General features: G+C 42.6%; 1 protein-coding gene across 1 annotated transcript in view; it reads right to left on the bottom strand.

Annotated features, from left to right (window-relative positions):
* The window catches only part of GPR107 (G protein-coupled receptor 107), a 71,704-nt gene extending 44,913 nt beyond the window's left edge, over nt 1-26,791 (bottom strand). The window contains exons 1-4 of the mRNA XM_027616178.2: nt 26,078-26,791; nt 763-885; nt 390-440; nt 58-137 (exon numbers count right to left, since the gene is read on the bottom strand). Coding sequence (XP_027471979.1) covers nt 58-137; nt 390-440; nt 763-885; nt 26,078-26,218 — 395 coding nt within the window. The 5' untranslated portion in view covers nt 26,219-26,791. The remainder of the gene's footprint in view (nt 1-57; nt 138-389; nt 441-762; nt 886-26,077) is intronic.
* Between the last annotated feature and the right edge of the window lie 776 nt (nt 26,792-27,567).

Below are 27,567 nucleotides of genomic sequence, written 5' to 3' on the forward strand. Positions count from 1 at the left end.
CAAATTCCCCATAACTTTACTTGAGGATGGAACTGAAGGAACATGAGAATTACTTACTCACTTCTGGAGATGTCTAGGATTAGAAGGGTGACAGAGACAGACTGCTTTTTTAAAATACAGTAATTCACATCTTCATCCTGAGAAAGGAAGACCCAATTGTACATCATCTTATTCATTCACACTAGAACAAGAACAAAAAGTTTTCAGGAACAAGGCAAGTAAGTGATCCAACCTCCATCCTGAAGAACACAACTGTGGGTGCTCAGAGATGCTAGGGAGTCAAAGCAGCCACCCCAGCAAGAAAAGAGCACTGACAGAAGCAGGGTGTTCTCACCCAGTGTCTTGGGCTCACATGAAGGGAGTGATCAGGTCATGTGTGTAATGCTCACCAGATAAGAAGAAAATCCGTCATTCTTTGTGCGGTCCAGGCTGAATCCAATCTAAGAGGGGGTAAAAAGAGTAGAGGTAAATATCCACAGGATACTCTGGCACCCATACCTTTCTTACTCGAAGAGCAGAAAAGCTGATTCTTGGCCTAGCCTTCTCTTGGTTTTCTTAGCGTTCATTTTGTAAGAGGGATCACTAATTACTAAAATTATTCAAAAATTACACCTTAAGTGTTAAAAGTAAAAAAACTATTTGATGCCTGTTCACGAGTTTAATTTTCCCCATGTTCTGAGACTTCGTATTTAAGTTGGGGCGAAGCTCTCATCGGAGCAACAGAGAAGGGTAATGCCCTTGACCTCCTGGGAAGGCACTTACACTTGTGTCCTTGTCTGTGGCTCTTGCAGGGTCATTCACGGAAAGGCTACTGACATTAACCACCATGTACCCATCCTTGAAGAATCCAAAGGTGTTCAGATGAACCTTACGCCTCACATCGTCCTAAAAAGATTTGGAGTGGTGGAATCAGTAATATGGAGAAGTTAACTTGATTATTTAACCTACTTATTTGCTTGAAAACTATGGTATCTAGCTAACCAGTCACTGTTTCCATATACTTGGCAATATATATAATATATATCCTTATCTTGCTCCAAAAGCTGGAGAAGACTCATCAGAAATCATAAGATATCAACAGTTTTGCAGAAGGAAGCACATAACAGATTTAATTCATTCGCATGCATGCGTAAGGCTCCCAGGACAGACGTGGTGATCAAGTGGAATGTGAATTCCAGGGAAGGAGGAACAATGTTTTCGTCCTCCTCACAACCTTCCTGCTAGCACAAGGCCTGGAATCCAGGAGGCACTCAAAACATGTTGGGGGATGAGGGGAGAAGTGGCCAAAGCTTTCCCAAGAATACACTCATTTTTATAAACCTTCTTATGAGTTTTATGTAGCTGGCTCCTCCCCCTGCAGGATGATAAGGGATACCTGACATTACTTTTCTAACCTATAATACAATTTTTTTACATTTGCACCTAAAAATGATGTTTCATATGACAAGATTTTCAGGAAACAAAGCCTTATGCAAAAGGAATCCAGGAACTAGCCAGGTGGAGACAGATCTCTCGGACACAGGATAATCCTGAGATTTGCTGAAACTGACCACGTGGGCAAATGCCTACCACACCTGTTTGCAACTGCCTCAAAGTTGTGATTCCAATCCCAACTAAGTCAATAAATTTTAAGGCCAACAGAACAACAGTACTAGTGAATACTTCTCAAGTTGAGGCTCCACCAAGACACGTCCTACTGTGTAAAGTCATGAGTTTTATTTTTATTTTTTTTAAAGATTTTACTTATTCATCTGAGAGAGAGAGAGAGATAGAGAGAATGAGCAGGGGAAGGAGGGAGAGGCAGAGGAAGAGGGAGAAGCAGGAACCCCGCTGAGCAGGGAACTTGACGCGGGGCTTGATCCCACGACCCTGGCTGGGATCATGACCCAAGCTGAAGGCAGGCGCTTAACCAACTGAGCCACCCAGGTGCCTGCCCCAAGTCATGAGTTTTCTATAGAGAATCATTTGCCTAAATGAGAGCACTTTCTGTAAGTCTGCAATAAGCTAACAGTTGTTAAGTAGCTCCTAAATGCCAGGTGCCAAGCTAAGTACTTTCCTAAAACCCGCATTTGGTTCTTCCTCAAACCTGCATAGTCATTTTTGCTACTGTTTGCATCTTGCTCATATTTTTAAAATTCTACCCTTTGAGGGCGCCTGGGTGGCTCAGTCAGTTAAGCGTCTGCCTTCGGCTCAGGTCATGATCCCAGGGTTCTGGGATCGAGCCCCGCATCGGGTTCCCTGCTTGGTGGGGAGCCTGCTTCTCTCTCTCCCTCTGCAGTTAACCCTGCTTGTGTTCTCTCTCTCTGTCAAATAAATAAAATCTTAAAAAAAAAAAATCTACCCTTTGTTTCTTTTGATTTTAAACATAGCTACTTGACAACATATCGAGATGCTCTGGGGACTCCAGCTCAGCTCTTTGGCTGTCTCTGCCGACTTTCCCGGCAAGTGTGTCCTGGTGTGGTGGTAATTTTCTCTTTCTAGACTTGGGTCTCCTGGACATCAGAGGGAGTCTAATCACAAACCCCAAAGACCTCTGAGGAGAAGCTGTGGATCAGATCTTTGGCAGACAAATCATAAACCGAAACCCCCTACATAGCTAAAACAGACATTTTATAGCCATTAGGAGGGTTATATTTCCCAGCCCACTCTTCTATCCAAGGACTATAGCTCTGAGAGTCCTATAATATTAGGAGCTATGGAGAGGGACACAGTTCCAGCATTCTCCACCTCCCATCCCATCCAAGTCTTTGGCTTCTGCTTCCAGCCAGCCGTTCATACTCCAAGGCTCTAGGGGCCAAGTTTCCGCAGTATCTCAGGGCCCTGGCTTGTGTTCATTTACCTGCTGAGATTGCAGCTCCCCACCCACCCACCCTCGACGACAGCTTTTTTTGGTGTGTGTGTGTGTGTGGGGGGGGTCCTGAGAATTTCCCTTATTTTCCTAGGATCCAGCTATGCATTTGAAGCCTGTTTGCTGGGCTTCCACTTCCTGGTGGAGCGGTGTGCAATACACCAGAACTCCCAGGGAGAACAAGAAAAGCAGGTAAAATAATAGAAGTCATCCACTGGAAGGCATGAGAGGGCTGCGAGACTACAAAACCCAGAAAAGCTAAAGCTCATGGATTCTAAAAGAAATGATTTGAGGGACTATTTTCTCAACTCTCCCAAAGCTGCTACAAGGCTACTAACATCCTAGAGGCACAGGAGAGAAATCAATTCAACTACATATGATGGATGCCTTAGGACACTGCAGCTTCATACCCTGGCAGAATCCCCAGATGAGAAGGGCAGGAGAGACAGAATGAATAAGCAAATTCTTGCTACATGCAACACACAGATGAACCTCACAACATGATACTAAGCGAAATGAGCCGTCTCACCATAGGCATAATCAAGGCGAATGCAGGGGGAAGTAATCCATGGTGACAGAGGTCATGATGACTCTTGGGAGGGAGACACTTGCAGTCACTTGCAGGAGGGGGTCTTAAGGAGCTTCTGGAAGTGCTTGGTAACATTCTGTTTGTTGCTGGTTGTATAAGTGTGTTTACATTGTGAAAATTCACTGAGTCATAGGCTAATAATGCGTATTTTTTTTAGCATGTACATTATATAATAAGGTTTAAATTTGACAAGTGTGCTTGTTCTAATTTAACCAGATTTAGATGCTGGGCAGCAAAATGGAAGCCTGTTAAAAATTGCTTAACTCATTTAGTCTACCACCATATGTACTCTCTAGGTATGTGGGGGGGAAATGCTTCAATTGCAAGCATATAGAAGTTGTTTTTCCCATATAAACATTATATTCCTTTATCGTTTGTTCTCACTTTTATATTATCATTTCACTTGATAAAACAATGCCACTAAAAACACATGTTTGAAGAATATTTTGAACATTAATAACCGCAACACAATTCCACAATCTCCACCCTGAGAAACGGGCTTTCCTGTGATAGCTCATCCTCATCCAGCCCAGGTAATTCAGAGTAGCAGCTCCACGATAGGGATGCAAACACGAGTTCAGGGGTTAAAATGACTACCCGAAACAACACAGACCCTAAGTGGTGAAGCTGGGATATCAACACTGATCTGTTATGGAAGCCACTTTCACACTACCGCCTCCCACCACGTGAAAGTAATCATGATGGAGTATTAAATGCCGGTTGGACAACCTGGGAGAAAGAGACAAATTCCTAAAAAACATACAACCTCCCAAGACCGACTCATGAAGAAGGAGAAAATCTGAACAAACTAATAGTAAGGAGACTGACTAGGCAATCAAACAGGAAAGACAGCTAAGGCAAAATTAACAAGAACCCCACTCAAACTCTTCCAAAAAAACCGAAGAGGAGGGAACACGTCCAAACCCATCTTACAAGGCCAGCATTATCCTGATACCAAAGCCATATAAGGACACTACAAGAAAAGAACATTACAGGCCAATATCCCTAATTAGCACAGATGAAACATTCCTCAACAAAATACCACCAAACTGAATTCAACAGCACATGAAAGGGTCATATACCACGATCAAGGGTCATACACCCCCGGGATGCAAGGATGGTTGAATATATGCAAATCAATAAATGTGAAACACCACATTAACAAATTGAAAGGGAAAAAAATCCTATGATCATCTCAATAAATGAAGAAAAAACATTCAACAAAATACAACATCCTTTCATGATAAAGACTCTATAAACAAATTAGGTAATGTACCTCAGTATAATACAGGCCACATATGACAAGCCCACAGTTAATGTCATCCTCAACAGTGAAACACTGAAAGCTTTTTAAAATCAGGAACAAGATAAGGTTCCCCAATCTCACCACACATGTTTCAACCCAGTACTGGAAGTCCTAGCCAGAGCAATTAGGCAAGAGAAAGAAATAAGAGGCATCCACATTGCAAAGGAAGAAGCAAAACTGTCACCATTTACAGATGGCATAAGGAACTCAAATAACTCAACAGCAAAACAAAAAACAACCCCTCCAAAAAACAACCAAATAACCTGATTAAAAAGGGGGCAAAGGATAAACAAATAAATAAAAAATGGGCAAAGGATCTCAACAGACATTTCTCAAAAGAAGACATACAAAAGGCCAACAGGTAGATGAAAATGTACTCAACATCACCCATCATCAGGGAAATGGAAATTAAAACCACAATGAGAAATCACCTCATACCTGTCAGAATGGCTAGTATCAAAAAGTCAAAAAGAAAACAAGTGTTGATGAGGTGTAGAAAAAAGAGGATCCTTGCACACTGTTGGAAATGGAAACTGAAACAGTCATTATGGAAAACAGTATAGAAGATCATTAAAAAATTAAAAATAGGACTATCATATGATCCAACAATCCCACTTCTGGGTATACATCCGAAGGAAATAAAATCAAAATCTTGAAGAGATACAGCTGCACTCCCAAGTCCATTGCAGTATTATTTATAATTGCAAAGTATGAAAACAACCTAAGTGGCTGTCAAGGATAAATGGATAAAGAAAATGTACACACACGTGCACACGCACACACACACACACCATGGGCTATTATTCAGCTTTAAAAAAGAATGAAATCTTGTTATTTGCAACAATGTAGATGAACCTGGAGGACATCATGCTAAGTAGAATAAGCCAGACATAGACAAATGCTGCATGATGTCACTTATATGTGAAATCTAAAAACGGAGAATTCATAGAAGCAGAGAGCAGAACCGTGGTTATGAAAGGCGAGGGGGTGGAGGGAGATGTTAGTCAAAGCATACAAAGTGTCAGACATGCAGGATGAGTAAGTTCAGAGATCTAATGTACAGCATGGGGACTAGAGTTAACGATATTGTATTGTACGCTTGAAATCCGCTGAGTAAATCTTACTTGTTCTCACACACAAAGGAAGCTATGCGAGGTGATGGATATGTTAATTGGCTTGACTGTGGTAATAATTTTACAATGTATATCAAAACACCACATACATCTTAAATACATACAATTTTTGTGAATTATGCCTCAAAAAAACCAGGAAAATATTAAATGCAAAGAACAAAATCCAAACTATCTAAAGTAAGAGCTAAATTTGTAAAAAAAAAAAAAAAAGAAAAAAGAAAAAAAGAAAGCATATGTATTTATACTTATTTATTTATAAAAGATTTGAGAGAAATTCACCAAACTATGAAAAGATTAGTACCAGTGGGATGGTAGGCAATAATTTTTTTTTCTTTTAAAGATAAAATTCAAAACATTTTTTCAGTATTACCATTTGCCAGTATTATCTGTGGGACCCTCACCTAACCTAACCCCCATCTCCATTTTAAGCTATCATATCACCATGTCAAATAAGACACGTATGCAAACTCTATTTCGCTACACAAATCACAGAAACACAAATTTTTAAACTAGAAGGAACCAGGAAGGTCATACATAATTGCTCACTCAACTGTATTTGACTCAATTCAGTGTAAGTAAACCAGTATTTATAAAACACCACTAATGGCTGAGGCCCCAAAAGTGAAAAATACTCAGTTCCAGAAAAAAAATCGCCGCTGGTCAGTCCTGATTGAACAGGAATACAGAAACCTCTCCTTCTACCGTGGGAAAGCCAGAGATCTGGGCATTCTGGGACAAATGCCCCATCCATTCTGTACCTCCTGTGCCAGAGTGCTCCAGCCAGCATCTGGGGATGTGGCAGGAGTGCGAGAGACAGAGTCCTCAGCACTCACATTTCTCCCTCCACTCTCCTAGGTAGGAGCAGCAAGGTCAGTTTCTTGAAGACAGAGTGACAAAGCAAGGAGGGGGTGCCAAAGTAGAGTTAGGATGTCAGTATCAGACACAAGCAATGAAGATTTAATTACATTTTCTTTTTTTTTTTTTCAAGATTTTTATTTTATTTGACAGAGAGAGCACAAGCAGAGGGAGAGAGAGAGGGAGAAGCAGGCTCCCTGCTGAGCAAGGAGCCCGATGTGGGGCTCGATCCCAGGACCCTGGGATCATGACCCGGGCCGAAGGCAGACGCTTAACCGACTGAGCCACCCAGTCGTCCCAATTACATTTTCAACAACCACCCTATTCTTTTTTTTTAAAAGATTTTATTTTTTAAAGTAATCTCTACACCCTACATGGGGCTTGAACTCACAACCCGGAGATCAAGAGTTGCGTGCTCCACCAACTAAACCTGCCAGGCGCCCCCCTATCATTTCTATTAGCACTGACACAGCAGTAATGTTGCTCTGTTTCCCCCAAGGATTTCAGATTGCAAACACTTGACCATGTAAGCCAACTGTGCTAAGAGCTTTATCTCCCACCACTCATTCTTATTACAATACTATGAGGCAGGTGTTATTATGCCCATTTTATAGATGAGGAAACAGAGGCTCAAAGTGGTAAAACGTGCTTAAAATCATATTGTTAGTAGGTGACAAAGCCAGTATTCTAACTCAGGTTTGTTTAAACCCCAAACGTGGTTTTGGCCACCTCATACCTTCTTTTTACAACCAAATAGATAGTGTATCTTTTGTTTGTTTTAAAATTTTTTATTGTAGAAAATTTCAAACCATCAATTCATGGTCCATTTTGATCCTCCAAACTCCTCCCCACCCCCAATCTCTTCTAAATGGGATCTCATTCTAAATAGACTCAAATCTCAGATATTCTATCATTTCATCTATTAATATTTTAGTGTATATCTGATTAAGAGCTTCTTAAAAAAAACGTAACCATACACACATGGTATGCTTTTAACCACAATAAACTGCTTATCAAGTTAATTAAACAAGATTGTTTATCCATGAGAAGTCAAGTTTACAGGAACATAAAATACAAGACTGTTCCCAGGTACATATTTATACGGTTGGTCATAAAAACTTGTAGTTTTCCCCGGCTCTCCTAGTAGACTTATATTATCTGAAATCAGTGGAAACACAATTATAATCTCAAAAGTACTAATCCAAACAAGGAAATAAGTATCAGTTTGATGATGACGATGAAACAATCTGAATTAATATATAATTAACTTATTACAGAGGATCCAATTAGAGAAAATGTGGTACCAGCATATTCTGAATTATTTCAGATTATTCTGAAAAGCTCGTCTTTATTTTCAATAAACTACTTGTAAAATTAAAACTTCATTTTAAGATTATCAAAATTCTAAACCAAAAAGTTTATCCAAAAAGCATATTTAAAATGTGCAGTTTCAGGTCATAATTACAGATGCATTTTTTTTCTTTTCTTCCTGTTTTCTGTTTGCATGCAACTTTATTTTTACCACCACAAATGTGTTACTAGCATTTTAAGAGTATATACACACTCAGAAGTAAATTCTTACTGAAATAAGTTTTCCTAAAATTTCTGACTTATAGAGAAAATCTGAAATTAATAGACAAGAAACATGCTGAGATCTTGAACCTCAGCAATAGTCAACTTAAAATGAGATGTCATCTCTCTCCTATCAGGTTAGAAGTTATTAAAACTTACAATGTGGTATGTTGTGAAGTATATGGGTAAATGAACACTGAACATTCTTTTTTTTTTTAATTTTTTATTGTTATGTTAATCACCATATATTACATCATTAGTTTTTGGTGCAGTGTTCCATGATTCATTGTTTGTTCATAACACCCAGTGCTCCATGCAGAACGTGCCCTCCTCAATGCCCATCACCAGGCTAACCCATCCCCCTACCCCCCTCCCCTCTAGAACCCTCAGTTTGTTTTTCAGAGTCCATCATCTCTCATGGTTCATCTCCCCCTCTGACATACTCCCCTTTTCTTCCTCTCCTGTTATCTTCTTCTTTTTCTTTTTTCTTAAAATATGTTGCATTATTTGTTTCAGAAGTACAGATCTGTGATTCAACAGTCTTGCACAATTCACAGCGCTCACCGTAGCACATACCCTCCCCCATGTCTACCACCCAGCCACCCCATCCCTCCCACCCCCAACCACTCCAGTAACACTCAGTTTCTTTCCTGAACACTGAACATTCTTATACACTACAAATGGAAGTGTGAACTGATAGAACCTTGTAGTTACAGCCTATTTTTTTTCAAGATTTTATTTATTTGACAGAGAAACAGACACAGTGCGAGAGGGAACACAAGCAGGGGGAAGTGGGAGAGGGAGAAGCAGGCTCCCTGCTGAACAGAGAACCTGACGCGGGGCTCGATCCCAGGACCCTGGGATCATGACCTGAGCCGGCAAAGGCAGACACCTAACGACTGAGCCACCCAGGCGCCCCAGTTACAGGCTATTTGGTACCTTCTATTTAAAGTAATCCCATGCCTAGGAATCTACACCACAGAAATACTAGAGCTGATACACAAAGATAATATCTAAAATAATATTCACAGAAGCTCTGTTTAGAATAACTAAAATCAAGCAATAAAAATGCAATACAATCTTCTATAAACAAAAAAGTGATTTTTATAAATTATGAGTCCTACTTATGATGAAGTATTATTGTAGTGGTTTAAAAAAAGGATGTAGGCCCATGTATACCAGCATTTAAAAAATGTCTGCAAGAGAGGCATGCCTGTGAGACCTGGGTGGCTCAGTCATTTAAGCATCTGCCTTTAGCTCAGGTCATGATCCCAGGGTCCTGGGATTGAGCTCTGTGAGCCCCAAGAGCACCGTGAGCCCTTGGAGTCCCGCCCCTGGAGTCCTGCTCAGTGGAGAGCCTGCTTCTCCCTCTCCCTCGATCCCTCCCCCCACCAGCTCATGCTCACTCTCTCCCACTCCCACGCTCTCTCTTTCAAATAAATAAATAAAATCCTTAAAATAAATAAATAAGGGGCGCCTGGGTGGCTCAGATGGTTAAGCAGCTGCCTTCGGCTCAGGTCATGATGCCAGGGTCCTGGGATCGAGCCCCACATCGGGCTCCCTGCTCCGCGGGGGGCCTGCTTCTCCCTCTCCCTCTGCTTCTCCCCCTGCTCATGTTCTCTCTCTCTGTATCTCTGTGTCTTGAATGAATAAATAAATCTTTAAAAAGAAAGAAAGAAAGAAAGAAAGGAAAGAAAGGAAGAAAGAGAAAGAAAAAGAAAGAAAGAAAGAAAGAAAGAAAGAAAGAAAGAAAGAAAGAAAGAAAGAAAGAAAGAAAGAAAGAAAGAAAGAAAAAGAAGAAGGAAGGAAGGAAGGAAGGAAGGAAGGAAGGAAGGAAGGAAGGAAGGAAGGAAAAAGAAAGAAAGAAAGAAAGAAAGAAAGAAAGAAAGAAAGAAAGAAAGAAAGAAAGAAAGAAAGAAAGAAAGAAAGAAAGAAAGAAAGAAAGAAAGAAAGGGTCCCACATTGGGCTCCCTGCTGGGTGGGAAGCCTGCTTCTCCCTCTCCCACTCCCCCTGCTTCTGTTCCTACTCTCGCTTTCTCTCTCTCTGTCAAATAAATAAATAAAATCTTAAAAAAAAAAAAAAGGCTGCAGGTAATAAATAAAGACAAGTATATTCATTCAACAAGTACTTACTGAGTACCCATAGGCACTGCTCTAGGTTTTGAGAATGGAGCACTGAGTAAAATGAAAAAAAAGTCCTGCCTTGTTGAGCTTATATTCTAGTGCAGAGAGCAGATAAGAACAAACACATAGTAAAGGCCATGGTCTATTAGCCTGTGAGGAGTACAGCGGACAAACAGTGCTGGGGAGGGAGAGGTGGAGAGGGGGAGGGTGGTCCCGGAGAGCTCCACTGAGGAGGCCCCTCTGGGCAGAGATGAGGAGGGTAGTGGGGGCACGGGCCCTGCAGACGGGCCACGGCACTGACATAGAGGTTGGCCGACTGAGGACGACAAGAGGACAGAATGGCTGGACTTTGGCTCAGAAGTCACTGAAGAGCTCTGCATAAAACCTATCTTAGATTTTATAAAGTGTGATTACTCCAAAAAAAAGACAAGGAAAAAGAAAGAAACCTCTAAGTGGGGAATGTGCCTATGAAGATCATTAAAGTTCTGCAGAAAAATGACACACCAACCCAAAGGAGGGGACGGGGAGCGGAAAGGACTCTTCAACATGCCCGTGGCCCTCATGTATTAGGCAAGCTTTCTGATCAGCAAAAAGCAAAAAGTCACCTGTCACATACTAAATACTATTTCATTCTTTCAGATGCTTTCTGAAAGGTGATTGTAACTCATGTTGTTCTAATCTGCACTTACCCAACCAAAACATTTTTTGGTTTTCTATAATCTATGCCTCTGAAAATGAAGTATTATATTCACAAAATTATTTTTATTTGACTTCTGAGAGTGAGATTTAGGGATAGTTTTTACAATCAAACATAACTTTAGAAATTGTAAATGACAGGGGCGCCTGGCTGGCTCAGTCCACAGAGCACACAACTCTTAATCTCGGGGTCCTGAGTCTGAGCTTCACGTTGGGTGTAGGGATTACTAAAAAAAAAAAAAAAATGTTGGTTAGAAAGGTATAAGCAGAGCCACAACATACAGTCTTGCTATTTGGCTGCATCCATAACAAGACTGGTTGTCAGGGCGCCTGGGTGGCTCAGTCGGTTAAGCCCCTGCCTTGGGCTCAGGTTGTGATCTCACTGGGTCCTGGGATCGAGCCCCGCGTCCAGCTCCCTGCTCAGCAGGGAGTCTGCTTCTCTTTCTCCCTCTTCCTCTGCCTGTCCCCCCATTTGTGCCCTCTCTCTGAAATAAATAAAATCTTAAAAAAAAAAACAGAGCCCCACATCAGGCTTCCTCCTCAGCAGTGAGTCTGCTTCTCTCTCTCTCCCTCTGCTCATTCTCTCAAATAAATAAATAAAATCTTGGGGCACCTAGGTGGCTCAGTCGTTAAGCGTCTGCCTTCGGCTCAGGTCATGATCCCAGGGTCCTGGGATCGAGCCCCACATCGGGCTCCCTGCTCTGCAGGAAGCCTGTTTCTCCCCTCCCACTCCCCCTGCTTGTGTTCCCTCTCTCTCTGTCAAATAAATAAATAAAATGCTTAAAAATAAATAAATAAAATCCTAAAAAAAAAAAACAAACCCAAACAAGATTGGTTGTGTCTTAATGAGCACTCACTAGTCCACTAGGAGTTCAGAGAATTCCTATTTTTACAAACATGGCAACAATACCTTTTCCACTAGTAAGTGCTCACTGGAGAAACACTGGGGCACAGAAATACATTCATCCCCTCATTTAACATACACTTGCTGAACCCCCACCATGTGTCAGGCACTGTGCATCATCAATGGACAGCCAGACAAACCAGCTCCTGGCCTCAGGAGGCTCACCATCCTCCCAGCTGTACAAAAGTAAAAGGAGTAACAACAAATATCCATTTACCCACTCTCCAGACTTATTAAATGTCTATGTTGTAGTTGCTTCAGATCCACAGGAAGGGAGGGTGGGAAGGAGGGAAGGAATGAAACATTGGTGACAAAGAGAAGTGCCTTTGTACCTCTGTCAAACCCTAATCTCCTCCCATACCCCTTCCCATGCTCATGAACTGGTTAGGTGCTTTCCTATTTTTCCTTTTAAAACTACTTTTACTAGATATATCCATATCCATAAATATCACATAGTATCACTCTGTGTTTTAAAAATTTGGATAAACTGTGTCATAACGTATAAGTACTCCTGCAACTTGCATTTTCCCACATTGTTTTCTTTTAAGGACATTTCTGTATTGACATATTTAACACGCTCTAGTTCCTCGTTTTACCTGCTTGTGTTCAACCACATGCACAACACAATACAGACAGTTCCAATCTATGATGTTTCAACTTATAATTTTGGGGCCTTACAATGGTGTGAAAGCGGTATGTATTTAGAAACCACACTTCGAATTTTGAATTTGGCTCTCTTTCCAGGCTAGAGGTGTGCGCGATCCTCTCTCGTGATGCTGGGCAGTGGCAGTAAGCTGCTGCTCTCGGGCAACCCTGCTATCACAGTGGTAACCAACCCCTACGCTGACAACCACTGTCACTTTCAGTACAGTATTCAATACACTACATGAGATAAGCGGCACTTTATTATTAAACAGGCTATGTGTAAGGTGATTTTGCCCAGATGCAGGTGAATGTTAAGTGTTCTAAAAGTTTAAAGTAGGCCAGGCTAAGCTATGATGTTTGGTAGGTTAGGTGTATTAAATGCATTTTCAATTTACGACATTTTCAACTTATAATGGGTTTATCAGGACTCAACTGTAAGTCAAGGAAGATCTTTATATCCACTTCCCCATCCATGTACACTCAGGTAATTTCCAATCTTTTGCTGTCACAATGCTGTTATAAACATCCCTGTACATACCTTCTTATGGATATTTGTGTGGGGATCGAGAGTATATACATCTAGATGTGAAAATCCTGGGACACGGAGTGTGCACACTTTTAGCTTACTAGAAATTGCCAAATGGATCTCCAAAGTATATGAGAGCTTCCTTACATCCTCACTGAACCTTGCTGTCAGACATTCTGTTTTGCCCAGTCTTGCACTGGTTCAGCTGCATTTCCTGATATTCTTGAGTTTAAGCACCTTATCTGTTTATTAGGCACTGGGTTTTTCTTTTGCAAAATGCCTTTTTTTTATAGCCTCTGCCCATTTTTCCTTTTGGATTTCTTTTTATGTTCTTTATATATTCTGTCTCCTAATCTTTGACTTTTGTGCTGCAGGTACCTTCCCCTAGTCTTTTCCCTTTTAATTGTGTAGTATCTTTTGCCATAGAAGTTTTTTTTTTTCTTTTCCCAATTTTGAAGGACAGTACCTATCAATCTTTATTCCTGATAGTATTTTTAAACTCTTTTTTTTTAAAGTCCTTCTCTATTCAAGGTCATAAAATATTAACTAACACATTATTCTCAAAGTTTTAGGATTGTTTTAACGTTTTGGTCTTTAACCAGGAATATATTTTTGTGTAAGGTAGTTCTCCATTTCATTTTTTCTCCCCATATGGAAAGTCATTTGTCCTAAGACTATCTCAGAGCAATCTGTCCTGACTTGCACTGCTCTGTGACGCCACCTCTATTGTGTATCAAGATCTCATTAGGATGTAGGTCTCTATCTGCGCTTCCTACTCTGTCCCACTGATCTGTTTGATTCCCGCTACATCATATGGCTTTATGATCTGAAACCAAGTAAGGCAAGGCCACTCTTCTGTTTAGATGCGTGTTGGCTATTTCAGGACTTTTGGAGGCCAAAAGGAGAACCAGGGGACTTCTGGGGTGCTAATAACACCCTGTTTCTTGACCTGGGTGCTGGTTACATGGGTGTTCAGTCATAAGAAAATTCACCAAGCTGCACACTTACAAACTGAGAAACTAAAGAAACGACGGGCAATGAGATGAGAGAGGACGCCAGCTCAGAGAGAGACTGACCACCTCGCTGAGAATGTGAGCTCCCTCCTAAGGGGAACAGGGTGCCCCGATGCACATAAAAGGGCAGTGACGTGACCATATTTGGTGTTTAGACAGGTCACTCCAGCTACAGAACAAATATGAAGTGGACGAAGGCTGGGACGCCAGCTAGGAGGAGACCACACTGGCCCAGGAAATGGAAGGGTGGCCCGGACCTCACATCCACAGAACTCGTGTGGAGAAGTCCTGGAGAGAAGATTTTGGGCTTGAGAAAATGAGTAGCTGGTGGTCCCAGTTACCAAGGAAAGACCTGGAGCGAGAGCAGACAGGCTGGAGGTGAAGGAGCGAAGGACAAGTGGGTTTCCAACATGCAGAGATGCCTGCAAGACAACTGGGCAGAAGTGGGGAGACAGAGCTAGCCATCCAGAGCTCCAGAAGGAAGGTCTGATCTGGACATGAAATAGGAAAAAACACTCACAATCCCTAAAGACAAGTACTATTTTGGTGTATTTTCGTCTTTTCTCCTCATCTTAATAATAGTTATTTTGCACGGACAATCCTGTTCTTCTAAAAATGAGAATATCAGAAATGCTTTTGCCTTAACTTCCTCAGTAATTTCACATTAAATTGCTTTCAAATATAAAGTAAGTGGAGTAAAGGTACTTCAATTTAGCTGTTCTCATAAACTGAACTTTAGAGAATAAATACAGCAACACTTAACTGAGCTAGCTGAAGGTCACCTACCTGGCCACTTCATTTTAAACAGCTCACCAACCAGCAGTCCACAGATGGTACGGCCCGTGACTGTGTTAGCTTTGGCCAACACGTTTGGTTTTTTAATTTCAATTAGTTGCTAGCTAATATCACGTAAAAGCCGGAATTTCTAACTTTTCTTGAGGGAACGAAAAAAAGAACCACAAGACCGAGCCTGTCTAGGCCACATTCCAATGCAGCAAAAGCAGAGAAGAAGAACCCCCGGCAGAGGAGACATGCGCTCTTCAGCCAGCCACGCTCCGAGGTCTCCCACAGCCGGCTCACACACGGCAGCTACCTAGCTTCTGCCAGCATCTAAGCCCATGACCTCTGATGAACACAAACAGCAGATCTCAAAGGCAAGCGAAGATGCCTTTCAACAAAAGGCACCCACAATCAGTCTCTCTACAATAGAAAAAAAACAAGAATACTACCATCTACCACCATTCGCTGCCCACCTACTATTAATGATAGGGGACACTCCCCCCCTATGAAGCTTAATATTCAAATTCTTGGCTCATTGTATTTAGACAGCAACTCACAAAAGGAATGAGGTCAAATTTACTCAATAAAGCAAAATTTCAACAGCTAAGTGTATGAGGGAGAAAAACTACAAAAAGCTGAAAGAAAATATAAAACACAGAAGTCTGGGGTCCTGGCAATCAGGGCTCTCCTCAGTGACAGTCACTGAGGGCTGGTTGCCTGGTGCAAGTGGTAAGATGGAAGAAGCCCTGATCCTGGGCTCAAATTCTGTCACCTCCACTTATGTAACCCAAGTTCTGATTCCCTAATTCATAAGGCAGGGACAATGACATTTATCTCAAAGGGCTGATACAAGGAGTCAATGAATAAAAAACATCCAATATTTAGCACAGTCTCTAGTTTATACCGGATACTTTCACACCAAGTAGCTATTACCACCACTTAAAACAGATTCTACAGGACACCTCATTTCCAAGTGAGCCTAGAACATCTGTCACTGGACCAGTGGTCTCAACTTTCCCGTGCACACAGCAGTCTCGTATACTACAATTCTGGCAGCACACTTAAGAGAGACAAAAGATTTAAAACAACACTGAATGTACCAACAGCATCTACCTCAGCGTCACATTCGCCCAGCTCTCTTCCTGTCTCACTCTGCGTTGCCTTGGATGAGCTGCTGTCTGCCTTGACCAATCTCTCTTCCACACTCCCAAAGCCCAGGTATTGAGTCTGACCTCACGCTGCTGCAAGAGCACCCTGTATCCTTTCCTTTTCTTTTCTTAGAGAGGGAGAGAGAATCTTAAGCAAACTCCATTGCCCAGCACTGAGCCCGACACAGGGCTTGATCTCACAATCCTGAGATCACGACCTGAGCCGAAATCAAAGAGTCGGACGCTTAACCGACTGAGCCACCCAGATGCCCCTGTATCGTTTTCTATACCACCCTGATCAATACTCTGGACAGGCAAGGCTAACCACATTCATTTTACATAATGACCACAGTTTTGGAGGCTGCCTAGGAAGGGTTTGAGGTTTACCAGGATGGACCAGCTAACAGTCCATGGCCCTGAGATGAGGCATAGCACGGATAAGGAAGATCCTCTCTTAATTTCCCAAAACTTTTCAGATACTTTTGGGGGGTGAGGGGGGCCTCACAGAGCATTCTATGCAACGGGGCTGCAGCCACTGGTTTAAGGAAGATCTGCCCCATAAGGCTGGTATGACCAGGTGGTTCCTGATCAGGGGGCAGTGGTTTTCGAGTACTCATGCAGAGAGAGATCTGATCTATCCACTTAGGATCATCACTACATCAAATTGCTAAAGATGTTCTCTAAAGGCTCTAAGGAAAAACCCTCCCTGTGTCTTCTGAGCTTCTGGTGGCTGCTGGCAATCCTTGGATCTGCTTGGTGTGCAGATACCTCACCCCAATCTCTGCTTCTGTCTTCCCATGGCCTTCTTCCTTCTTGTGTGTGTCTCTTCTTGTAAGGACACCGGCCATATTGCAAATAGGGCCCATCCTAATCCAGTATGACCTAATCTTCACTACTTACTTCTGCAAACACCCTATTTCCAAATAAGGCCACATTCTGCGGTTCCAGGTAGATACTAATTTTGGAGGGACACTAGTCAATGCAGTATATATATATATCTATATACAGACCGATAGATATAAATAGGTCCATCTTCCTAATCATTCACACTGAAGTATTTTAGGTCTTAATTACCCGGCCCATATATATGTTATCCTTCAACTAAAGAGGTGAAGGAAAAGAAAACCTACTAACTAGTCCAGACAATACTTTTTGACTCCAACTGTTTTTCTACTAGTTAAAAAAGTAGTAAACTACATATGAGGGTGCACTGGGGGAGACGGAAAAAGAACAAACAAAAATGTGTTAACAGCAGCAGTGGAAGGGGCAGGGCCAGTAACAGTGGGGGGAAAAAAACCAAAACAATCACTAGAGCTTTCCAGGGCTGTTTTATTAAAAACTCTAGCGATCAAATATTTGATTCTTTTGCACTAGTATTCTCAGAAGAAAGCAAACTGGCATGTATGCCACCAAACAGTAGTCACTTTTAAAAGGGCCTGTTATGTGCTTATACACACACATGCTGAAGACCAGATGCTTGATACATAGTTGTACTTAAAAGAGAAGAAACAGGGTGTCTGGGTGGCTCACTCAGTTAAGTGTTTGCCTTCAGCTCAGGTCATGATCCCAGAACCATGGGATTGAGCCCCGAGTCGGGCTCCCTGCTCAGTTGGGAGTCGGCTAGTCCCTCTGCCCCTCCCCCTGCTCGAGCTCGCTCTCTCTCTCTCTCCCGCTTATTCACTTTTTCTCTCAAATAAATAAAATCTTTTAAAAAAAGAGAGAGAGAGAGAGAGAGAGAGAGATGAAACCCTGAAAGATCTGTGTAACGAACCATTTAAAGCAAACACTGAGGTTAGGCGTCTTTCCAGCTCAAATGGCCAGGTACTGGTGTTAAAATAACCTTCAAAGTGCTATAGACTACTCCACTTTGGTGCATAAAATGTAGGAAAAGGTATGAAAAATGAAGAAGACCCAGATCAACCCATATGTTCACATTATCCAAGCCCAAACAAAATGGAAACCTGCCGTCTTTTGGCCACACCAATTAACTAAAGAGCAGCATGTGCTCAAGCCAAACAACAATGCTTCACTCCATTGGTTTAATAAGAGGAAAAGGAGTTAATTCAGCTATGCTAATGGGTGATTACACAGGAACTGCCCTTCACGTCCTGCAAAATATGCCAGTTCGATAATCATATCCCCAAACTTAATCCTTCTACCATGAATGTGAGGAGGAGGGTGGGAACATAGGTTTACAACCTGAGGATAAATACACATCTTGCTCCTACGTTCCCTTCCCAACTATGAAGTGACATTAACAGTGTTATCTGATCTTCCTCCCACAGCCTGTTAGGTAGTGGAAGCAGCATCCACCTTCATAACCTCTGCCAGCAACCTAGATGCCACCCCCTCCTTCCCCTCTACATCTGTCCATCATTTACCTTCTAAATAGCTAGTGGTCAGGGCACCCAGCTGACTCAGTCGGTAGAGCGTTTGACTCCTAATCTCGGGGTTGTGAGTTTGAGCCTCGTGTTGGGGGTAGAAATTACTTAAAAATCAAGTCTTAAAAAAAAAAAAATTGCTAGCGGTCTGTACCCTCCTCTCCCCCCTCTCCACAATGCCTTACTTTAGGCCCTAATCTTGCACCTAGACCCTGTCTATAACTGGCTCATCCCTTGCTTCCAGTCCTGCCCTCCTGATCAAGTGTCCACAGAAATCTATCTAAAATGTAAGCTCAGGGGCGCCTGGGTGGCTCAGTCGGTTAAGCATCTGACTCTTGATTTCAGCTCAGGTCACGATCTCAGGGTCATGAGACTGAGCCCCACGTTGGGCTCTGCACTGAGCGTGGAGCCTGCTTGGGATTCTCTCTCTCCCTCTCCCTCTGCCCCACCCCCGTCCCCTGCTCACACACTCTCTCTCTCAAAACAATAGAATAAAATAAAGAAAAGAAAATGTAAACTCAATCACTCCCAACCTAAAAACACTTCAGTGGCTCCCTGAATGCTATAGACAGGGATTCAAATGCCTTCCCATGCCACCATGGCCTCCCTCTATGCATTTCTTCTCCTCTGCACTTCACTCTTTATACACCAACACCGCAACAGTGGACTGTTTCTTGCCACCATGCTCATGAAGCTGTCCACTCTGACTGGACTATCTCTTTCCATATGCTTCTCATAGCTAATTCCTTTTCCCAACATGTAAACTCTTGAGGTTCAACTCAGATGCTACCTCTTACAGGAAATCTTCCCTGTCTTATGCTCTTAGAAAAGGTTCAGGATTCTGTGCTCCCACAGGCCTGCGGCATGACTGTTAAAGACACCATGCTGTATCAAAACTACTTGTTTCTGGGGCACAAAGCACGTATCTGACAAAGAATTAGTATCTAGAATATAAAGAACTGTCAAAACTCAATAATAAAAAAGTCCAATTAGAAAACAGGCAAAAGAGGGGCATCTGGTTGGCTTAGTCGGTAGAGCATGTGACCCTTGATCTTGGGGTTGTGAGTTTGAGCCCCATGTTGGGGAGAGAGTTTACTCAGAAAACAAACAACAAAAAAACCCCAAAAACACAGCTGGTTCTGTGCCTGTCGCATTTTTGCATTTCTAGTGCCTGGCACATAGTAGGCATTTAATAAATGTTGAATCAATGAACCACTATTTAGTTTGTTCTACTCAGTGCTATGTTTTATATAAATTATACCTAAGCCTTAGAACTATCCCGTGAGAGAACTACAGAGGAGGGAACTGAGGATCAGAGCAGCATGTGAACACCGATCTCTTGCGCTTTCTCTTCCACACACACTCTAACCACACACACACACACCTCCCTGGCATGTTCTTATTTACTTTCCAGGTCTCAGCTTTAACGTGGCTTCTGCACAGAACTGTTCCCTTATGCCAAAAACCAAAGCAGGTTCTTCCTCACACAAAATAAAATCCACACATCTCACCACGGCCTCCAGGCTCATGTGTACCTCCTCATCTTCCCCTCCTGTCTCCCACTCTACCCCTGACCACTCTGCTCCAGTCACACAGGCCTCCCGCTAGTTCTCAAGACAAATGAAAATGAAGACTGTCCTACTCAGGGCCTTTGTACCTCTTGTTTCCTTTGCCTGCAATTCTTCCCTTAGATCCTCAAATGCTTGGCTCATTCTTTAAGTTTCTGCTCAAATACCACGTCTTCAGAGACACCCTCCCAGGACCCCATAAAGAGTAGCTTCCAACTCCATTACTCTTTACCCTGATACTGCTTTATTTCCTTCTCGATTCATCCCAATCTTAGACTACTTGTGCGTTCACGTGTTTCAGAACTTAGGTCCATTATCACTAGAATGAAAGCTCCATGTGCATAAGGGCTCGGCCCTGTTCACTGACATAGCCTGTGTTTAGAGCAGTGCCTGCCCAGTATATAACAGACACCTGATGAGTATCTGTTGAATGAGTAAGAGAGTAGAAGACATATGCTGCAAAATCATCTAGTAAGTTTAAAATCACTCATTTTAGTCAATGAATACACACACACACACACAGGTTTTAAGTCAAAACACATTTCAAGTATACACTTTTTTGGTACAACTTTCTGCTTTAATCTATCTTTTCGCCTAACACCTTCTGATCTAGATCCCACTGGTATAGAGGATGTCTTAAGTGACTAACCCAAAAGTTATACAGCATATTGTGGAAGTCAGGACTCCAACCAAGATCTGTCTATTCCAAAGTCATGCTGTTTCCTAAACTATATTAAACTGCTAGTATAGTTCTGATTTATGATTATGGTTCATAATTTGTGGATAATTACCATAAAAGTACTCAACCCAAGAAATGTCCAAATTAAACCAAAACACTCAAAGCTTTAGCAAGACACTCTCTTGCCATTGTCTCATACGCAGCAGCTACCTGAAAGCTACAATTATCAGTCATCAAAATACTTTGTATTTGAAAATACAAAAGTCCACAATGTAAAAACTATACTCAGACAACCTCTAACATAAAACTCAGATTATCCTTTTTTATCTCATTAGTAAGAATTTAAAAATGACTATTAAAATAACATCAGTGGGGTGCCTGGTTAGCTCAGTCGGTTGAGCATCTGACTCTTCATTTCAGCTCAAGTCATAATATCAGAGTTGTGAGACCGAGCCCTGCATGGGCTCCACGCTGGGCATAGAGACTACTTAAGATTCTCTCCTTCCCTCTCCCTTTACCACTTTCCAACCACTCATGCACACTCTCCCTCTCTCTCTCTCTCTCTCTCGCTCAAAAAAAAAAAAAAAAAAGAATAACATCAGTGATCATTTAAATACACCATTTATTCAAAGTTAGGAGTCAGAAAATAAATGCTTAGTAAATGAATGAATGGAAACCACCCATCATCCAGAAAAAGCTAAATTATATTCCATATTTTAAGTTTACAAAGTGGAGAAGTATTAAAATACTTGAGAAAAATTCCCATCAACAGAGGGAAGTCTAGGGATGCTCAGTCAGTTAAGCATCTGCCTTCGGCTCAGGTCATGATCCCAGTATCCTGGGATCAAGTCCCACATCGGGCTCCCTGCTCAGCGGGGAGCCTGCTTCTCCCTCTCCCTCTGCTGCTCCCCCTGCTTGTGCACTCTCTTTCTCTCTCTCTCTCTCACAAATAAATAAAATCTTAAAAAAAAAAAAAGAGGGAAATCTATACTACACTCAGAATATGGAGGACCATATCTGTTTCCTTGCTGGTCTGAAGCCTCCGTGCCTGGATGGCATGTGGGTAGGGATCATGACTAATACAAGCAATCTATGTTTCCTGAGCATATGAATGCCTAAGGAATAATACTTGTTTACATTTTATACACTTTTCCTTTGTCTCATGTGCCATATTTGAGAACTATAACAAGATCTACTATATGACAAGACACACAATTTAATCAAGACAGTCCTATGTTTTGACACCAAACAGCACAATTAAAGATCAAATACCTAACTGCTGTGGTCTGAATGTTTGTGTTGCCCCAAAATCCATATGTTGAAATCCTAGTCCCCAAAGATGATGATATAGGGTCTTTGGGAGGTACTTATGTCATGAGGCTGAGTCTTCATGAATGGGATTAGTGTTCTTGTAAGAGAGACCCCACAGAGATCCCTCACCCCTTCCGCCATAAAGGTACAGCAAGTAGACACCAGCTATGAACCAGGAAGAGGGCCCTCAACAAAGCAAGCACCTTATTCTTGGAATTCTCAGCCTCTAGAAGTGTGAGAAGTAAATTTATGTTGTTTATAAGCTACTCAATCTATGGTATTGTTATAGCAACTTGGAAAGACTGAAGACTAATGAACACAGAAATGTAAGCACTGGACATCAACAGGGCAAACATGACAAAAAGAAAGACAATCAGACACTACATCTCCCAGTGGAAGAACACAGCACTAACTGAAGTGGTCTTGCCAAAAGAATCAATCCTGATTCATACAGTATTATGATCATGATCAAGCCTCTAGATCCAATTAACTCAAAGGACAGATGAACATATTAAACTAGAAAACACATGTCCACACAAAGACACGCATGTGAATGTTTGTAGCAGCATTATTCACAATGGCCAAAAAAACCCCGGAAAAAAACCCCAAATGTTATCAATTGGCAAATCAAGAAGTAAAAAACATGGTCTATCCATACAATGGAATAGTATTTAGCCATAAAAAAGGGAATGAAGGGCGCCTGGGTGGCTCAGTGGTTAAGCATCTGCCTTCAGCTTAGGTCATGATCCCAGGGTCCTGGGATCGAGCCCTGCATCAGGCTCTCTGCTCTGCGGGAGGCCTGTTTCTCTTTCCTACTCCCCCTGCTTGTGTTCCCTCTCTTGCTATGTATCTCTCTGTCAAATAAATAAATAAAATCTTAAAAAAAAAAAAGGAATGAATTACTAATACATGGTACACATGGATGAACCTCAAAAATTTAAGTAAAAGCTATAGACACAAAGGACCACATATCATGTGATTCCATTTATATGAAATGTCCAGAAAGGGCAAATCTATAGAGTCAGAAAAGAGATTAGAGGTTGCCTGGGGCTGGGGGTGGGAATGGGAATGAACTGCAACCAGCACAAGGGATCTTTTGGTGGTGATGAAAAATGTTCTATGGCTGGACTGTGGTGATAGTTGCACAACTCAACAAATTTACTAACAATCACTGAACTGTAAATTTAAAATGGGTGAATTTCATGAAATGTAAACTGTAGGGGCGTCTGGGTGGCTCAGATGGTTAAGCGTCCGCCTTTGGCTCAGGTCATGATCCCAGGGTCCTGGGATCGAGTGCCACATTGGGATCCCTGCTAGGCGGGGAGCCTGCTTCTCCCTCTGCCTCTCTCTCTCTCTCTCTCTCTCTCTGACTCTCATGAATAAATAAATAAAACATAAAAAAAAAGAAATGTAAACTGTACCTCAATAAGGTAATTTTATAAAAGTATGGCACCTAGAGAAAGAGAAGGAATTTGAGGCACCTGGGTGGCTCAGTCAGTTAAGGGTCTGACTCTTGATCTCAAGGGTCGTGAGTTCAAGCCCTGTGCTGGGCTTTATGCTGGGCATGGGGCCTACTTAAAAAAAAAAAAGAAAGAAAAGAAGGAATTTGAGAAGATTGGGAAAACCAGATGAATGATGAAAAGTATAGTATGAGGGACTGGCTCAGTCAGTGGAGCATGTGATTCTTGATCTTGGGGTCATGAGTTCAAGGTCCACGTCACACACAGAGACTACTTAAAAGAAAGAAAGAAAAGTGTAGTATGGGACAAGAAATGTGAATAAAAAATGAAAAGACTCATTTCTAATTAAAAAAAATAAAGAATGTGAAGAGAGAAGTAATATATGTGGGGATGGGGCAGAATTAGCCACTGGTCCATAATGGTTATTCAGGCTTGGTGACAGGTACACAGGAGTTCTGTCTACTATTGATATCTGTTTGAAATTCTCCATGATAAAAATTTTTTAAACAGATCAATGCATATTTATGGTACCCAGTAACTTCTTCATGTTACTTCTGCCAGTCTAGGTCTATAACCTGATCAAGTCTCCCATTTCTCCCAGTCCCAAGCAAAACAAGACAATCTAATGTTGCTGCTCTGATAGGCTCCCTTCAGGTGACTTCTGTTTCCTGGGGGAAGAAGTCAGAATATTTACTTAAAGAGAAAAGAAACCACTACAGTATTATTATGGAATGACCACTACAATACTTATGAAACATGTACATGGATGAAAAACATTAAGTAATTTAGCACAACAGAAAGAAATCAATTACCAGAATTACACCAATTCACTTTGCTTCTACCACTGAGGTCAGTATATGTTTTCATCTCTACCAACACTGTATTTACCCAGTGATGCTGACCACGTGCCATTTTAATTCTAGAAATATACAAAGGGCACTGGATTGGGAGCCAAGAGACATGGTCCAGTGTGTCCTGTTACTAGCTTTGTCTCTAATTAATAATCTATATGAATTCAGTTACACTACTTAATCTAAGGATCCTAACCTGTAAAATGAAAGCATTCTGAAGATCCAGCGTTCTTGAGTTGGAGTCATAAGCCTGGTCTATGGATAAACTTCAGCAAGATTAAAAAGTCCCAGAAATTCCCCAAAAATGTTTTGTCTACATTCCTACCTGCACTTCTCTGGGGAGAGGTTCTATAGATTTCAACAGATTCTCAAAAGGAGTCAAGACTCACCTATCTCCCTGCACTTAAGAACCATTTTAATCAGGATACTTTTTACTTACAAACAACAAAAGCTGAAGACCAAAAGTTGGTGCATGGGTCTGGCCAGGCTTTTTAACCAACTCAGCCACCCAGGCGCCCTGGCCAGGCTTTTTAAACTGCATTCTATATTCTTTAAACTTACCTTCACAAAATACAATGCTTCATGGTTTGTTAAAGCAATGTGTTTTATTTTTATTTTTTTTAAAGATTTTATTTATTCATTTGACAGAGAGAGAGCACAAGCAGAGGGAGCAGCAGACAGAGGGAGAGGGAGAAGCAGGCCCCCTGCTGAGCAGGTAGCCCGGTGCGGGGCTCGATCCCAGGACCCTGAGATCATGATCTGAGCCGAAGGCAGACGCTTAACGACTGAGCCACCCAGGCGTCCCTAATGCAATGTGTTTTAATAAGACAAACTTCCTATAATCCTACAACTTCTTAGAAAACTGTACATTACGAAAAACATGTACAAGGCTTTGGGTCATAACGACTTATTTTTCTACTCCCCAAATATATTAACCTGCTGAACCGCCTGGAGGTACGTTTTAGCCTTAGACGACTGTTAGCTGTGAGTTAGAAAGTAAGATCCAAGGGATCATTCTAGGCCTAACATAAATCTCTTCCCTAGACAGACAACGACAGGGGTGAGGGAGAAATGGGTAGGCTCTCTAATTAGAAACACATTTTTAATGCTGGTTTTAAATTCTCAGTTGTGTATTTCAAGCAAGATTTGAAATTCCTTTAAAAAAAAAAAAGTGAAATTCCTCCTGGAGATTCCCGCTTTCATCAGTCCAGACAGCGCCCTAAGCCGAACCGGGAAACTGAGGCTAAGGTTTCGCGTACCTTCAAGGGGCACAAGACGATGAAGAGTGGACACCGCGGACAAGCTAAGCCGGGGATAAAAGTGAGAGGTGCGAAGGGAGGGGGAAGAGCGGGTCGCTATCTGCTAGGAACCTAGGGAAGCCAGCAGGGACTGCAAGCGCGGCCTCCAGAATCCCTGAGGTTAACGCCTCAGTTCAGCCCCTTCCCCTCTGAGGCTCAGTTCGAATCTTCCTGCCCCTTCCAGACGGCCTGAGTCGGACCCCCGTCATCTCCACAGTTCCCAACAGACCCCTCTAAGAGAGAGACCGCGCCGGGGGAAAGGAGGAGTGCGGGCAATCGCTCAGAGACCCCCCACCGTGGGCCAAACTTGCCCCCAGCCCAAGGGAGAGGCCTCGGCCTCCGCCCCCCGCCCGGCCCTGCCGGGTCCTGCCCGGCCCTGGCCGGCCTTACCTTGAGTGCCAGGTGGTGGACACGGCCCAGGCCGGGCTGGGCCAGCAGCTGCAGCAGCCCTAACAGTGGGAGCAGCTGGAGGCCGGCGGCCAGCGGAGCACAGCGGGAGCCCGAGGGGGCAACTGGCGCCGGGACGGCCATGTTTGTTCCAGCATCACCAGCGGCTTCCTCTCCCGCCCACTTCCGGGGGCAAAGGGCTGCGGCTCCCGGAAGATCCTGGAAGAGTAGGTCTGCGGCCGGCAGCCCGGAGCCTGCGGGCCGTTTCCTGGGGCGTGCGGCCGGGGAAGTGGCCGAGGGACCGAAAGTGGCCACCTTGGGGCCGTTCAGTTTGGTCTCCCCTGTGCAGACTTTCGGTTTAGCCGGAAGAGGTGGAGCCCCCCCCCCGAGGAGGGGGGAAGTTTGAGAAATTTGTGGCGGTTGCCATGGCAACAGTCCGGGGCAGGACACTTCTCCTCCTCCACCCGCGCGGGGCCTCACGTCAGCCGCACGGAGTTTTGCGAGCGACCGCAGGGGGATCCGGGTTCTCTGCGGGTGGGAAGTCTTACACTGTGGCTGCAGCACCGTTGCCCGACTGATGCAGTGGACTGGTTTCGAGCGGCGTTGAGTCGGTGGAAAATAGAGTTCCTGGCTTGTCAGCCCTTGGTTGTGTTGGGGCACCTCACACTAAAATTTCAGACGAAATGGTTGCAGTAATACGATTTGTTGAGCCCTTAACTGGTACCTAGGCCTTTTGTGTGCATTATTGCATTTGATCCTTGGAACAATCTGGTGAGGTAGGAGGTAGGTATGATCGTTATCCCCACTTTACAGGTAAGCAAACTGAGGCTCTGAGAAATTAAGTCATTTGTTCCAGGTTGGCAATCAAAAGGAAACCCTTAAATACTGTGTTATGTTGCCTCATGCTATTTCGTGTGACCTCGAGAGTCTGAGTCTCAACGTTTTTCTCTTAATTCCTTGTGGAAACTTTCTTTGCTTCTAATCTGTGGGATTTATAGGGAGATTTTCAATAGCGAATTCAGTAGTTGGTTCCCTTTACTCACCATTTTGTCAAGAAGTTATAGAACATGCTTATGAAAATTGCCAATAGGCTGGCCAAGTTTAGTTTTTAGATGGTTTTAGCTTGCCACGCAAGTAATGCATGCTCTTTGTGTGAAATCATTTAAGTAAAAGAGAAAAACCACTAGTGTATTTTATGACAGAATATGATTCTTGAAGTTTTAATTGGAACTAGGAACTGAAATGAACATATCTTAATATTTAATATATTTTAAAGGCCCTAACGGGCTGCACTCAGGTTAAAAAAGAAAAAAAATCAGTTGGGTAAATACAGAATGGGGGAAGGAGGGATGAGAGGGTTGGGGAACTAGATTTTTTAAATGTGTGCAATTTTGGTAAAATCATGAATCTGAATTCCTCCCTTATAAATAACCGGTACAAATTCTGTCACACCCTCTGTAAGGACGAAAGTAGGGCACTAAGGTGGAGCCAGG

Source organism: Zalophus californianus, chromosome 13, assembly GCF_009762305.2.
Source record: "Zalophus californianus isolate mZalCal1 chromosome 13, mZalCal1.pri.v2, whole genome shotgun sequence".
Classification (NCBI taxonomy): domain Eukaryota; kingdom Metazoa; phylum Chordata; class Mammalia; order Carnivora; family Otariidae; genus Zalophus; species Zalophus californianus.